We start from the raw sequence: 15,836 nt of genomic DNA on the forward strand, positions 1-15,836 counted from the left end.
CCAACCATTGCAGCAACTTGGGCTGCTGAAGTTGTTGAGGCGTGGTCTCAGGAGCTTGAGGCGGAACTGCCTTCCAACACATCTGAACATGCTCGACAATGTCTCTCGTATATTATCACGGCTTCTCTGTACCTTAAGGAGGTGGCCTCCGATGCCGGGGTGCTCGCTGCCAAGGCTGCTACTATGTCCGTCTTGGCCAGACGTATCCTTTGGTTGAGATCCTGGTCGGTGGATATGGATTCCATGAAAACCCTGGAGGTGCTTCCTTTCAAGGGAGACATTCTCTTTGGAGAAGATCTCAATAAGTTTGTGGCTGATCTGGCTACTGCTAAAACAGCTTGGCTCCTTGCGCACAGAAGGCTAAAAGTACTTTCCCTCTGCCCTTTCGTCCTCCAGGTAAAGCAAAAGGTCAGGCGTACCCAAAGCAAACTCGCGCTTCCAGACCTGCCCAGACCTAAGCGAGCCTGCTTCCAAAACTGACAACCCTGCCACATGACGGTGCGGGCCTCCCTCTGGGGGATCCCAGGGTGGGGGGCCCGACTTCTAGGTTTTGCCCAGCAATGGTTGAAGACCACTTCAGATACCTGGGTAAGGGAAGTCGTCACTCGAGGTTACGCCGTACCCTCATCGATTTTACCTGACGGATGTACCTCTGGACCCGGCAAAAGCAAACACTCTGCATTCGGTGGTACATTCCCTCCTGACCACAGGAGTGGTGGTACCAGTGCCTCTGGCTCAGAGAGGCAAGGGGTACTATTCACCGCTGTTTCTAGTCCCGAAGCCGAATCTGAAGTCCTTGAACAAGTATGTGCGGATCTCCAAGTTTCGTATGGAAACTCTGCGCTTTACTGTTCTGGCCTTGGAGTCTGGGGACTATATGGTCTCACTGGACATACAGGATGCCTACCTGCATATCCCCATTGCAGTGTCTCATCAGCAGTACCTGAGGTTCGCTGTGGGCAACCTTCATTACCAATTTCGGGCGTTGCCCTTTGGTTTGACAACGGCTCCCCGAGTTTTCACCAAAGTAATGGCGGTCATGACGGCTTCACTTCACAGTCAAGGGGTCAGGATACTACCTACCTAGACGATTTGTTGATCCTGGCGAATTCCCCAGAACTTCTCCTGTGTCATCTCGATCTGACAGTCCAGTGCATGAAAGCCCACTGGGTGGCTGATCAACTGGAAGAAATCCTCCCTGGTTCCTGCTCGGAGCATGGTACACCTGGGATCGTTATTGGACACTCACAACCAGTGGTTGTTCCTGTCTCAGGAGAAAGTCCTGAAACTTCAGGACAAGATCCGATGCTTCCTATCCCGTCCGCTAGTGTCGATTCATTCGGCGATGCAAGTGCTAGGTCTAATGGTGTCTGCTTTCGACATGGTGGAGTATGCTCAATTCCATTCTCACCCTCTGCAGTAGTTTATTCTGTCCAAGTGGGACAGCCTGCCTCACCGGATCAGGTCTCACATGATCTCCCTATCTCCGGAAGGTCCGCCTGTCACTGAGCTGGTGGCTTCAGGACCGACGATTGAGCAGGGGCCGTCCCTTCTGGATATCCAACTGGGGTCTGCTGACGACTGATGCCAGTCTGAGAGGTTGGGGCGCGGTATTGGAACAACACTCTCTTCAGGGTTGGTGGACCACGGAGGAGTCACTACTCCTGATATTGTGGAACGGCGGGCAGTGTTCAATGCGTTGACAGTGGCCCTGCATCTCATACAGAACAGACCTGTTCAAGTACAATCGGACAACGCCACCATGGTGGCGTACATCAATCATCAGGGTGGCACTCGAAGCCGCATGGCAATGAGGGAAGTATCAAGGATTCTTCAGTGGGCAGAACGCCATCTGCCGGCCATATCAGCAGTGTTCATTCCGGGCGTTCTGAACTGGGAAGCGGACTATCTCAGTCGTCAGGACGTGCACGCCGGAGAATGGAGCCTCCATCCAGAGGGGTTTTCAACTTCTCGTGGACAAGTGGGGCCTCCCTGATGTGGACCTGATGGCATCTCGACACAATCACAAGGTTCCGGTCTTCGGAGCAAGGACAAGGGATCCTCGAGCAGCGTTCGTGGATGCTCTGTCAAGCCCGTGGAATTTTCGGCTGCCGTATGTGTTCCCTCCGGTGTCACTCCTGCCCAGAGTAATACAGAAGTTCAAGCAAGAAGGAGGAAACCTACTTCTGGTCTCTCTAGCGTGGCCCAGGCAGCACTGGTTCACAGATCTACAGGGTCACTCGTTGGAACGTCCCCTTCTACTTCCACAACGACCAGACCTCCTCGTTCAGGGCCCTTGTGTTTACCATGATTTGGCCCGTCTGGCTTTGTCGGCATGGCTCTTGAAGCTTCCGTGCTGAGGGCCAAGGGTTTTTCTGAGGCGGTCGTTCAAACTATGTTGAAGGCCCGTAAGCCAGCTTCTGCTCTGATATACCTTAGGGCAGGCCTGGCCAACCTGTGGCTCTCCAGATGTTGTGAAACTACACATCCCAGCATGCCCTGCCACAGTTTTCTCTAACGTCCTAGTGGATGCTGGGGACTCCGTCAGGACCATGGGGAATAGCGGGCTCCGCAGGAGACAGGGCACATCTAAAAAGCTTTTTAGGTCACATGGTGTGTACTGGCTCCTCCCCCTATGACCCTCCTCCAAGCCTCAGTTAGGTTTTTGTGCCCGTCCGAGAAGGGTGCAATCTGGATGGCTCTCTTAAAGAGCTGTTTGGAAAAGTTTTTTTTTAGGTTTTCACTCAGTGATTCCTGCTGGCAACAGGATCACTGCAACGAGGGACTTAGGGGAGAGATCTTCAACTCACCTGCGTGCAGGATGGATTGGGATCTTAGGCTACTGGACACTGAGCTCCAGAGGGAGTCGGAACACAGGTCAGCCTGGGGTTCGTCCCGGAGCCGCGCCGCCGATCCCCCTTACAGACGCTGAAGACGGCAGAGACGGAGGTCCGGAAACAGGCGGCAGAAGACTTCACAGTCTTCAGAGAGGTAGCGCACAGCAATGCAGCTGTGCGCCATTGTTGTCACACGGCTCACTGACATGGTCACGGAGGGTGCAGGGCGCTGCTGGGGGCGCCCTGGGCAGCAATATAAATACCTATTTGGCAAAATAAATACATCACATATAGCCATTAAGGCTATATGTATGTATTTTAACCCAGGCCAGTTCTTAAAAAACCGGGAGGAAAAGCCCGCCGATAAAGGGGCGGAGCTTATTCTCCTCAGCACACAGCGCCATTTTCCCTCACAGAAAGGCTGAGGGGAAGGCTTCCATGCTCTCCCCTGCACTGCACTACAGAAACAGGGTTAAAACAGAGAGGGGGGGCACTGATTTGGCGATATAAATATATATTAAATGCTATAAGGGAGGAACACTTATATAAAGGTTGTCCCTGTATAATTATAGCATTTTGGTGTGTGCTGGCAAACTCTCCCTCTGTCTCCCCAAAGGGCTAGTGGGTCCTGTCCTCTATCAGAGCATTCCCTGTGTGTGTGCTGTAAGTCGGTACGTGTGTGTCGACATGTATGAGGAAAATGTTGGTGAGGAGGCGGAGCAAATTGCCTGTAATGGTGATGTCACTCTCTAGGGAGTCGACACCAGAATGGATGGCTTACTTGTGGAAGTACGTGATCATGTCAACACGCTGCAAGCCGGTTGACGACATGAGACGACCGGCAAACAAATTAGTACCTGTCCAGGCGTCTCAGACACCGTCAGGGGCTTGTAAAAACGCCCATTTACCTCACGGACACTGACTCCAGTGTCGACGGTGAAGAAACAAACGTATTTTCCTTTAGGGCCACACGTTACATGTTAAGGGCATGAAGGAGGTGTTACATATTTCTGATACTACAAGTACCACAAATAAGGGTATTTTGTAGGGTGTGAATAAACTACTTGTAGTTTTGCCTGAATCAGATAAATTAAATGAAGTGTGTGGTGATACGTGGGGTTCCTCCGATAAAATACCCTTTCCCGCCAGAAGTAAGGGCGAGTTGGGAAACACACCTTAGGGTGGATAAGGCGCTCACACGCTTATAAAAACAAGTGGCGTTACCGTCTCCAGATACGGCCGCCCTCAAGGAGCCAGCTGATAAGAAGCTGAAAAATAGCCTAAGAAGTATATACACACATACTGGTGTTATACTACGACCAGCAATCGCCTCAGACTGGATGTGCAGCGCTGAGGGGGCTTGGTCGGATTTCCTGACTGAAAATTTTGATACCCTTGACAGGGACAAGATTTTATTGTCTATAGAGCATTTTAAGGATGCATTTCTATATATGCGTGATGCGCAGAGGGATATTTGCATTCTGGCATCAAGAGTAAATGTGATGTCCATATCTGCCAGACGAAGACACGACAGTGGTCAGGTGAGGCAGATTCCAGACGGCACATGGAAGTATTGCCGTATAAAGGGGCGGTCCATCGGACCTGGTGGCCATGGCAACAGCTGAAAAATCCACCTTTTGTTACCCCGAGTCACATCTCAACAGAAAAGGACACAGTCTTTTCAGTCTCAGTCCTTTCGTCTCCATACGGGCAGGCGGGCAAAGGCCAGTCATATCTGCTCAGGGGTAGAGGAAAGGGAAGAAGACTGCAGCAAGCAGCCCATTCACAGGAACAGAAGCCCTTCACAGCTTCTGCCAAGTCCGCAGCATGACGCTGGGGCAGTACAAGCGGACTCAGGTGCGGTAGGGGGTCATCTCAAGAGTTTCAGCACGCAGTGGGCTCACTTGCAAGGGGACTCCTGGATCCTACATGTAGTATCCCAGGTGTACATTGGAAATTCGAGATGTCTCCTCCTCACAAGTTCCGGAAGTCTGTTCTACCAACGTCTACCTCCGACAGGGAGGTAGTATTGGAAACAATTCACAGGCTGTATTCCCAGCAGGGGATAATCAAAGTACCCCTCCTACAACAAGGGAGGGGGTATTATTCCACACTATATTGTGGTACTGAAGCCAAACGGCTCGGTGAGATCTGAAATATTTGAACACTTACATACAAGCGTTCAAATCAAGATGGAGTCACTCAGAGCAGTGATAGCGAACCAGGAAGGGGACGATATGGTGTCACTGGATATCAGGGACACTTACCTACATGTCCAAAATTGCCCTTCTCACCAAGGGTACCTCAGGTTCGTGGTACAGAACTGTCACTATCAGTTCAGACGCTGCCGTTTGGATTGTCCACGGCGCCACGGGTCTTTACCAAGGTAATGGCCGAAATGATGATTCTTCTTAAAAGAAACTGGTACGCTTCCCTGATAAGGGCAAGGTCCAGAGAACAGTTGGAGGTCGGAGTAGCACTATCTTTAATAGTTCTACGACCGCACGAGTGGATTCTAAATATTCCAAAATCGCAGCTTTTCCGAGGACACGTCTACTGTTCCTAGGGATGATTCTGGACACAGTCCAGAAAAAGGTGTTTCTCCCAGAGGAGAAAGCCAGGGAGTTATCCGAGCTAATCGGGATCCTCCTAAAACCAGGAAAAGTGTCAGTGCATCATTGCACAAGAGTCCTGGTAAAAATGGTGGCTTATTACGAAGCAATTCCATTCGGCAGATTTCACGCAAGAACTCTTCAGTGGGATCTGCTGGACAAATGGTCCGGATCGCATCTTCAGATGCATCAGCGGATAACCCTATATCTAAGGACAAGGGTGTCTCTCCTGTGGTGATTACAGAGTGCTCATCTTCTAGAGGGCCACAGATTCAGCATTCAGGATTGGATGCTGGTGACCACGGAGGCCAGCCTGAGAGGCTGGGGAGCAGTCACACAGGGAAAAAAATTTCCAGGAAAGTGTGATCAAGTCTGGAGAATTCTCTCCACATAGATGGAGTTAAGAGCAAAATTATAATGCTCTAAACTTAGCAAGACCTCTGCTTCAAGGTCAGCCGGTATTGATCCAGTGGGATAACATCACGGCAGTCGCCCACGTAAACAGAAAGGGCGGCACAAGAAGCTGGAGGGCAGTGAAAAAACTGCAAGGATTTTTCGCTAGGCGGAAAATCATGTGATAGCACTGTCAGCAGTGTTCTCTCCGGGAGTGGACAACTGGGAAGCAGACTTCCTCAGCAGGCATGACCTCCACCCGGGAGAGTGGGAACTTCATAGGGAAGTTTTTTCCGCATGATTGTGAACCATTGGCAAAGACCAAAGGTGGAAATGATGGCGTCCCGCCCGAACAAAAAACGGGACAGGTATTGCGCCAGGTCATGAGACCTTCAGGCGATAGCTGTGGATGTCCTGGTAACACCGTGGGTGTAACAGTCGGTGTATGTGTTCCCTCCTCTGCTTCTCATAACCAAGGTATTGAGAATTATAAGACATAGAGGAGTATGAACTATACTCGTGACTCCGGTTTGGCCAAGAGGGACTTGGTACCCGGAACTTCAAGAGATGCTCACAGAGGACTAAGGGCCTGGGGAGCTAAGAAGGGACTTGCTTCAGCAGGTACCATGTCTATTCCAAGACTTACCGCGGCTGCGTTTGACGGCATGGCGGTTGAATGCCGGATCCTGAAGGAAAAAGGCATTCCATAAGAGGTCATACCTACCCTGGTCAAAGCCAGGAAGGAGGTGACCGCACAACGTCATCACCACATGTGGTGAAAATATGTTGCGTGGGTGAGGCCAGGAAGGCCCCACGAAGAAAATTCAACTAGGTCGATTTCTACACTTCCTGAAAACAGGAGTGTTTTGAGCCTAAAATTTGGGTTCTTTAAGGTTTTAAGTTTCGGCCCTGTAGAATTTCTTCCGGAAAGAATTGACTTCAGTTCCTGAAGTCCAGATTGTCAAGGGAGTATTGCATATACACCCCTTTTTTGTGCCTTTAGTGGCACCGTGTGATCTCAACATAGTGTTGGGATTCCTTAAAATCATATTGGTTTGAATCGCTCAAATCTGTGGATTTGAAATATCTCACATGGAAAGTGAACATGCTGTTGACCAATATCTCACATGGACAGTGACCATGCTGTTGGTCCTGGCCTCGGCCAGGCGATTGTCAGAATGGGCGGCTTTGTCTTATAAAAGCCATATTTAATTTTCCATTCGGACAGGGCAGAACTGGGACTCGTCTCCAGTTTTCTTCCTAAGGGGGTGTCAGGTTTTCACCTGAAACAACCTATTATGGTGCCTGCGGCTAAAACTAGGGACTTGGAGGACTCCAAGTTACTAGACGTTGTCAGGACCCTAAAAATATATTTATATATATATAGTTTAGGACGGCTGGAGTCAGAAAGTCTGACTTGCTGTTTATATTGTATGCATCCAACAAGATGGGTGCTCCTGCGTCTAAACAGACGATTGCACGTTGGATCTGTAGCACAATCCAACTTGCACATTCTGTGGCAGGCCTGCCACAGCCTAAATCTGTAAAGGCCCACTCCACTAGGAAAGTGGGCGCATCTTGGGCGGCTGCCCGAGGGGTCTCGGCATTACAACTTTGCCGAGCAACTACGTGGTCAGGGGAGAACACGTTTGTAAAAGTTTACAAATTTGATACTCTGGCTGAGGAGGACCTGGAGTTCTCTCATTCGGTGCTGCAGAGTCATCCGCACTCTCCCGCCCGTTTGGGAGCTTTGGTATAATCCCCATGGTCCTGACGGAGTCCCCAGCATCCACTAGGACGTTAGAGAAAATAAGAATTTACTTACCGATAATTCTATTTCTCGTAGTCCGTAGTGGATGCTGGGCGCCCATCCCAAGTGCGGATTGTCTGCAATGCTTGTACATAGTTATTGTTACAAAAATCGGGTTATTACTATTGTTGTGAGCCATCTTTCAGAGGCTACTTCGTTTTGTTATCATACTGTTAACTGGGTTCAGATCACAAGTTGTACGGTGTGATTGGTGTGGCTGGTATGAGTCTTACCCGGGATTCAAGATCCTTCCTTATTGTGTACGCTCGTCCGGGCACAGTACCTAACTGAGGCTTGGAGGAGGGTCATAGGGGGAGGAGCCAGTACACACCATGTGACCTAAAAAGCTTTTTAGATGTGCCCTGTCTCCTGCGGAGCCCGCTATTCCCCATGGTCCTGACGGAGTCCCCAGCATCCACTACGGACTACGAGAAATAGAATTATCGGTAAGTAAATTCTTATTTTAGCCTTCCCTAATAGCAAAACTGTAGCAAAGCATGATGGGACTTGTAGTTTTACAACAGCTGGAGAGCCACAGGTTGGCCAGGCCTGCCTTAGGGTCTGGAATGATTACTTGGTGTGCGTCTCACAATAATGACGTTTTTATGTTTAGTACGGCCAAACTATTGGCCTTTCTACAACAAGGCCTGGACTTAGACCTGCGTCTGGCCTCCCTCAAGGTTCATATCTCTGCCTTGTCGGTTTGGTTTCAGAGAAAGATTGCTACCTTACCTGATGTCCATACATTCACACTCAGGGTGTGTTGCGGATTCAGCCTCCTTATGTGCCACCTGTGGCCCCTTGGGATCTGTCTGTGATTTTGGAGGCCTTACAAGAGTCTCCTTTTGAGCCTCTTACCTCTGCTGACCTTAAGTGGCGTTCCCTTAAGGTGTTATTCTTGCTGGCCATTGCTTCAGCTAGAAGGGTATCCTGTAAGTCTCCCTATTTGATTTTTCACCATGACCGGTGGTCGGTCGGTTGGACCTTCTTGGGCGGCCCACCGTGGTGCGACCCTTGAACAATTGTGCAAGGCAGCAACGTGGTCCTCAAGGAACACGTTTGTAAGGTTCTATGCCTTCGATTCCGCAGCTTCCCAGGAAGCTTCCTTTGGACGCCGAGTTCTCATGCCCGCTACAATGCGTCCCCTCCCATAAGGAACTGCTTTAGGACATCCCCGATGTGAATCCTTGTGGAGCCCAGTGTACCCCGCAGCAAAAAACGAGAATTATGGTAAGACCTTACCGTTGTTAAATCTTTCTGCGAGGTACACTGGGCTCCACAAGGCGCCCACCCTGATGCACTTAGCTTCTTTGGGTTGGTATGGCATAGCCGCTGAAACCCTCTCCTGTGGTGAGTGTGTGGTGTAATTGGCTACGGGCAGTTGTCGTCTCTGGTACCTGCTACTGCATTGGGCTGGTTAACGAAACTGAGCTCCTGTGCATGGAGGCGGGGTTATATAGGAGGCGGCGCTGTGCATCTTGGGAACATTCAAAAGCTTTGAGCCCGTTGGTGCCTCGGATCAAGATCCTACTCTACACCACGGATGTGAATCCTTGTGGAGCCCAGTGTACCTCGCAGAAAGATATTTAACAACGGTAAGTTCTTACCATAAATCTCGTTTTTTACTCGTATTCTATATCTAGAATGCCAGCCTACTCTTCCATATCTCGACAACAATGTGGTACGTTTTTACAGAAAATGGGGTGCCTAAGTAGAGACGCTGGATTTGTCACAACAGCAACATATCCTTAGTCTGTTTGAATTTACTAATTGGTATCTTTCTAGACAAGTACAGTATATTCTATCCCTTCTGATACCTCAGGATTTCAGACAAGTTCTCTTGATGATCGACCATACCCATAATTTGTTGTCCTTACCTTTCATATAGTTAAAATGTCATTCCCCTGCCCCCCCATGTTCACCTTTCCTCCATTTCTTGTCTTTTGTCTGTATGTTTGTTTTAAAAAAAAATAATAATAATAATGTTTTATTGCTGTTAATTTATATTATATTATTATTGATAGTATTGATCTCAATTAATGTGTGTTACAATTTTCTTCTTTGAGCCTACTTACATGCAAACACTCTACCTATTTTTCGATACGATTCAATTTTTTTCTCAGTATGAGAAAATTGTTACCTTGTGGGTTTTTTTTTTCTCTTGCTCTGATGTTGTATGCTATGGATCAACAATTTGGCTGCATGCTCTGTCATAAAATATATATATATATATATATATATATATATATATATATATATATATATATAGCCAAATCACAGAAAAAAAGTCCCGGAAAGCCGCACTGACACTCTCCATTAGAAAAGGGGCAGGTGTCCGGTTAAATAGAAGATAATAAAGTCACATGCCAATCTATCAGGTTGAGGTTTAAGACAGAACCAGCACTCTGCGTAATATTCAAAACAAGTTTTTACTCCGTGTTGAACTTCATTCATAGAACAATTACATCGACATCAGCATGTATCGACAGCAGCATATACTCATCGTATTATGGTAATATTTCATCACTGGCAAACTCCCAAACAGCCGTTTTCGGTAAGTAACCTTCCTCAGGGGAATAACCAGGCAAAATGTCAAACTGCCATGTCAGAAAGTGCTTGCGTGCCGTGCAACCCTTACATCACCTGTGAGCGCATTATATTTGCTCACAGCGCCCTACTCACCACCAGCACCTGGAGTCCATCACCGCCCACAGAGACCGGTCCCGCCGCTGCACCTACATCAGGAAGCTAACGCCGTGGAACGCACGCCGCTCCCCACGAGTCCGGAAGTTCCGGCTCGTGGAACGCAAACTGCGTGTCACTCGGCGGAAGTCCTCCCGTCAGTGCTGCGCTAGCGGATACAGCGTCTCGCGGCAACAAGTGTATGTCTCCCAATGTGTTAATAGTCGTATTGGCAGCAATATAGTAACAAACATAACCATCAAATAACCATACAGAAAATAATAAAGTGAAGCTGGCAGGACTATCAAAAATCAGTAAGGATCAGAAGTGAGACTAAGGTTCCAATAATAGGGCACCTAAATGCCATCAATAATAGATTAACCCTAAATAGCTAATAGTGTTCTCATATGATCCAAACGTTAAATAAGTCCTGTACATGAATATTGATAAGAAACCATCTAATTAACACACATCAAAAAACCAAAAATCATGAAGAAGGACAAAAAAGACTTACAGACATGTAAACACAGGGTCAATGTATACGAAAAGGTATATCGTATTATTATCAGAAAGGGCACCATTACTCATAGTGCCCGCAAACAAAGTCCGGGACCCATCAGATCACAGCACCTGTAAACACCGCATCCTCGCTCCATTGCACCGGACTCTGGACTCATCACTTGTGTTACATATACCCTTTTTCCCCATCATTATCTTTTCCTCTTCTCCCCCAGTCTCCCTATATTTTAAGCTCATGTTCATTAGGACCAGCAGTCATCTTGTTGGAATAGAATAAATACTTATGTCCTATCCATCATTGTTCATTTGTTATTACAATACGATTAACATCATTATTCGTTCAGGTGCAGTTGTTAAAACCCTGTACGTTGTACATTTTTAAAAATGTAATTGTTTTCATGATCTTTTTAATTTGTCATTTTAATTGTCTTTGCATTTGTTTGATCATTTAAGGCCATGCACAATGTGTTTTTGTTGCACTAACACCTCTGATAGTTATGTTGTGTTGGTACATAATCTATAAGTGTTATACAAGGAGTAGTGAAGATGGGCAGTACGGATGGTGTAATGGTTAGCATTACTGCCTCACAGCACTGAGGTCATGGGTTCAATTCCCACCATGGCTCTAACTTTGTGGAGTTTGTTTATTCTCCCCGTACTTGCGTGGGTTTCCTCTATGTACTCCGGTTTCCTCCCACAATCCAAAAATATACTGGTAGGTTAATTGGCTCCCAATAAAATTAACCTTAGCATGAATGAGTGCGTGTACATGTGGTAGGGAATATAGAATATAAGCTCCACTGGGGCAGGGACTGATGTGAATGGACAATTATTCTCTGTAAAGCGCTGCGGAATATGTGTGCGCTATATAAATAACTGGTAATAATAATAGAACTGATGCACGTATTTTGACTTTGTGTCTCCACAGGGTTTTGATGACTCTCTCTCTTTAGGTGCGTTAGAGAAAGATAAAGAAGAAAAGTGTAAGTACATACCTTGGTTTCAGTCACCCTTGAAGTGTGTCCGTTGTACATACCAGGGTTGTATAAGGGTGTTCATACCACTGCTATTATGCTCATTATATTTTATCTAAAAGGTGTCAAAGGCACAGACTCTGGCTCCACTACTTAGTTCTATCTTGTTTCTGCATCTTCCTAAAATATAAAAATACCTAACTACAAACAGTGTAATCTTACTAATGGTAATAATTGGTAATATTGTTATCTAGTAATCGGTTGACATATAGGCCTATTTGTTTGTTAAATGAAATAATTGACTCCAACATAAAGAAAATGTATTAATCAGACAAATTACTATCAAAATAATGTTTACATAGCCATGAATCGGCACCATGGTGGTGTTAGAAAGGCAAAAGTCTAATGATATATGAACCTCAATCTGGCAATCTTCCTTATAAGAAAAATGATATACAAATTTTTGTTAGTGAATGTAACAGTTGTTATACTCCCACATGATTTCAGTACTATATTCCAGATACTGCTAACATCAATTATATTTGCTAACAAAAGCTTACTGTACATCCAGTTTTTCCTGTAAGGAAGAGTCTGACTAAAGTTCATACAGTCTATAAATTGGCTTAACCTTTTCTAACCACACTGGTTGCTGCCGATTCATGGTTATGTTAGTTATTTTTAAAATATTTTTAATGTGATGTTTGTGTTATTAATATATTTTATTTATGTTTGAGTCAGTTCTTGAATTTAAGCAGACTAATCTGCCTATATACAGTATGCTTATTGATTAATAGGTAACAATATTACCCATTATTATCATGAATGGGATGTTTGTTTGGTTTATCTGTAATGCCCTTTTTTATGTCCGTATCTTATCTTAAAAGGATATGTCCTATTTTGGGCAAAGTCTTCCTCCTCTCCTATTCAGGTAATCAGGTGTAACTTGGATTTTGCAATGGGCAGGAGAGAAAGGTAAAGATGAATGGTCACATCCTGTCATGTTTGGATGGCAGAGAAGCTCATATGCTGTGCAATACAAATGCCAGATGACAAATGGGTTAATCCAATTGCGGGCAAGGGGTATGAGTTGCTGTTGCAACAGCGTGGAAACAACACCCTATCTCGCAGCCCGATCTCACTCTGAATGCGCACAATTTTGTATGCAGCCCTTTGCCACTGCTAACATAATTGTGCAAGTTCAAGCTGCTTTTTCCGCAATAACTCGCAGGGACGAGTACATTGCCCGCGATTGGATTGATCCCTTAATGTGCAGTCCTGTGATTAGTGCTAAATGTGTGATTTACATATTGTCCATTACAAATTCAATTATTTCCACTATTATTTTCTGTTTTTTAGGTTTAGATGAAGACCAAGAAGAAGAAGATATCTTCGAGACTGAGTTTAGACAGTACAAACGAGCTTACTATATGTCCAAAATGGGAGTGGAGATTGTTTCAGAGTAAGTATCTTGTCTCATCCCCTGTCTGATCTAGTATTAAGAATAACATTTCAGTAGTTTTATTATATTACAGGATAAAGTTTAAATAATTTTGAGCTAGTTTCTTACCAACATGTAAAATGTAACTTCCGTGCTTCTCTTTTGTATCCCACCGGTAGGAGGTGGGGTGTTTAAGTCCGTTGGCAGGGCTGAGGTCCAGCCAGGGTTGGAAAAAAAGCCCCCCAGATTTTTTTTTTTTTTGTTGAAACCGTGTTTTGTTTTGTTTTTTTGTAAATGCATTAATGCTGGCCTGGCCAACCTATGGCTCTCCAGCTGTTGTGAAACAACAAGTCCCAACATGCTCCACCACAGTTTTACTATTAAGGAATGCTAAAACTGTGGCAGGGCATGCTGGGATGTGTAGTTTCACAACAGTTGGAGAGCCACAGGTTGGCCAGGCCTGCATTAATATTTTAATGAAAAAGAAAATGTAATCCTGTATTAGAAACCTCGATTAACCATGTTTTAATGCTTTCTAACATTAATAATGTTATTAGGCTTTGATACGATTTATTTTACATATTTCAGTAAAACCATTTTTATTTTTTTTTAAGCTTCATTATTCCTATTACGTCTGAATATATGTAGATAGATTAAACATGATAATACATACAAAGTACACTCATAGTTGAAATTAAAAATAAGATCAACAAGTTAATGTTAACAATTAGTCTTATTATAATTGAAGAAATCTGAATAGTAATACAAAATGGCACTAGCATTAAACATTTTAAATAAAAGCACTATTTTTTTAGTATGCAGGTTGAGTATCCCTTATCCAAAATTCATGTAATAGGGTTTTTTCCTCTTACGTCCTAGAGGATGCTGGGGTCCACTTTAGTACCATGGGGTATAGACTGTTCCGCAGGAGCCTTCGGCACTTTAAGACTTTTCAACAGTGTGAATTGGCTCCTCCCTCTATGCCCCTCCTCCAGACCTCAGTTTAGAAAATATGCCCAGGAGACTGGATGCACACTAGTGGAGCTCTACAGAGCTTTGCTGGAAAGTGACTTTCTTAGGTTTTTTATTTTACAGGGAAGCTGCTGGCAACAGCTTCCCTGCTTCGTGGGACTTAGGGGGGAAGTAGGAGCCAACTTCTCAATTAGTTAATGGTTCTGCTTCCGCTGACAGGACACCATTAGCCCCTGAAGGGTACTGAACACAGCCCAAGCCTTGCCAGCGTTCACTCCCACAGCACTGCCGCCACCCCCTAACAGAGCCAGAAGTCAGAAGGCTGGTGAGTGTAATACCGGTGTCCTGCAGAGAGGGGATCCTCCGGTCATCGGCGGCGGCATACAGGTACACGCGCAGCACGCGCCATGTCTCTCAGCGCAAGGGTGCAGAGTGCGGGGGAAGCTGCGCTCTGAGGACATGCTTTAAAACCTTACTCTCACTGGCAAAAAGGGTACATTAATGTACAGCCGCTGATGTGCCATCCCCAGCCAGTACAGGTTGAGTATCCCATATCCAAATATCCGAAATACGGAATATTCCGAAATACGGACTTTTTTGAGTGAGAGTGGGATAGTGAAACTTTTGTTTTTTGATGTCTCAATGTACACAAACTTTGTTTAATACACAGTTATTAAAAATATTGTATTAAATGACCTTCAGGCTGTGTGTATAAGAAACATAAATGAATTGTGTGAATGTACACACACTTTGTTTAATGCACAAAGTTATAAAAAATATTGGCTAAAATGACCTTCAGGCTGTGTGTATAAGGTGTATATGTAACATAAATGCATTCTGTGCTTAGACTTGGGTTCCATCACCATGATATCTCATTATGGTATGCAATTATTCCAAAATACGGAAAAATCCCATATCCAAAATACCTCTGGTCCCAAGCATTTTGGATAAGGGATACTCAACCTGTATAAATATTACATTGCTGAGGCTGAAGGGCGGGGCTTCTCCTCAGACTTGCCAGAACACTCACTGGGTGCCATTTTCTCCTGACAGAAACTCCAGTGTGAATCTCCTGAAGGCTGTTTCTCCTCATGACCACGCTGATACAAGTACAGGGTGTTATAGAAGGGGCAGAGAGTGTTCATTATAATTAGGTCCGTGGACCTATTATTGGTATATGAGCTGTAAGTGGGTGATATTTCCACAATTCACAATAAGGTGCAGTGTGTGGACTGGCAGATCCCTCTGTCTCTGACAGACTTTAGTGTGGGTCTGTCCCCAATAGCTCCCCTCTGTGATAGGGGTGTGTGTGTGTGTGTGTGTGTGTGTGTGTAACATGTCAGACATTGGGGAGGGTTCTTCCCAGGAAGAACCCATTTTAGATACACAAGAGGGTAATATGGTGGCCCTTCCCTCTCAGAAGGAGCCGGAGTGGGTGAGAATGTTGCAAAAGAATGTCAATGCTTGCAAAGAAATTCTGAGTCTGAACAACAGACTAAATATTGGAGGCAGTCTGTGGAGGATGCACTGTTTACTGACCCCTCCATATCATCCACTCGGGTCCCATCCAGTTCCCAGAAAAGGTCTCTGGCCCAGATA

At 45.6% G+C, this 15,836-nt stretch overlaps 1 protein-coding gene across 6 annotated transcripts in view; it reads left to right on the plus strand.

Moving 5' to 3' along the window:
* Positions 1–15,836, plus strand: part of XRN1 (5'-3' exoribonuclease 1) — a 425,124-nt gene that overhangs the window by 176,445 nt on the left and 232,843 nt on the right. For all 6 annotated transcript variants that reach the window (XM_063916003.1, XM_063916004.1, XM_063915999.1 and 3 more), the window contains exons 11-12: positions 11,782–11,836; positions 13,184–13,286. In XM_063916003.1, coding sequence (XP_063772073.1) covers positions 11,782–11,836; positions 13,184–13,286 — 158 coding nt within the window. The remainder of the gene's footprint in view (positions 1–11,781; positions 11,837–13,183; positions 13,287–15,836) is intronic.

Source organism: Pseudophryne corroboree, chromosome 4 (assembly GCF_028390025.1).
Source record: "Pseudophryne corroboree isolate aPseCor3 chromosome 4, aPseCor3.hap2, whole genome shotgun sequence".
In the NCBI taxonomy this organism is placed as follows: Eukaryota; Metazoa; Chordata; class Amphibia; order Anura; family Myobatrachidae; genus Pseudophryne; species Pseudophryne corroboree.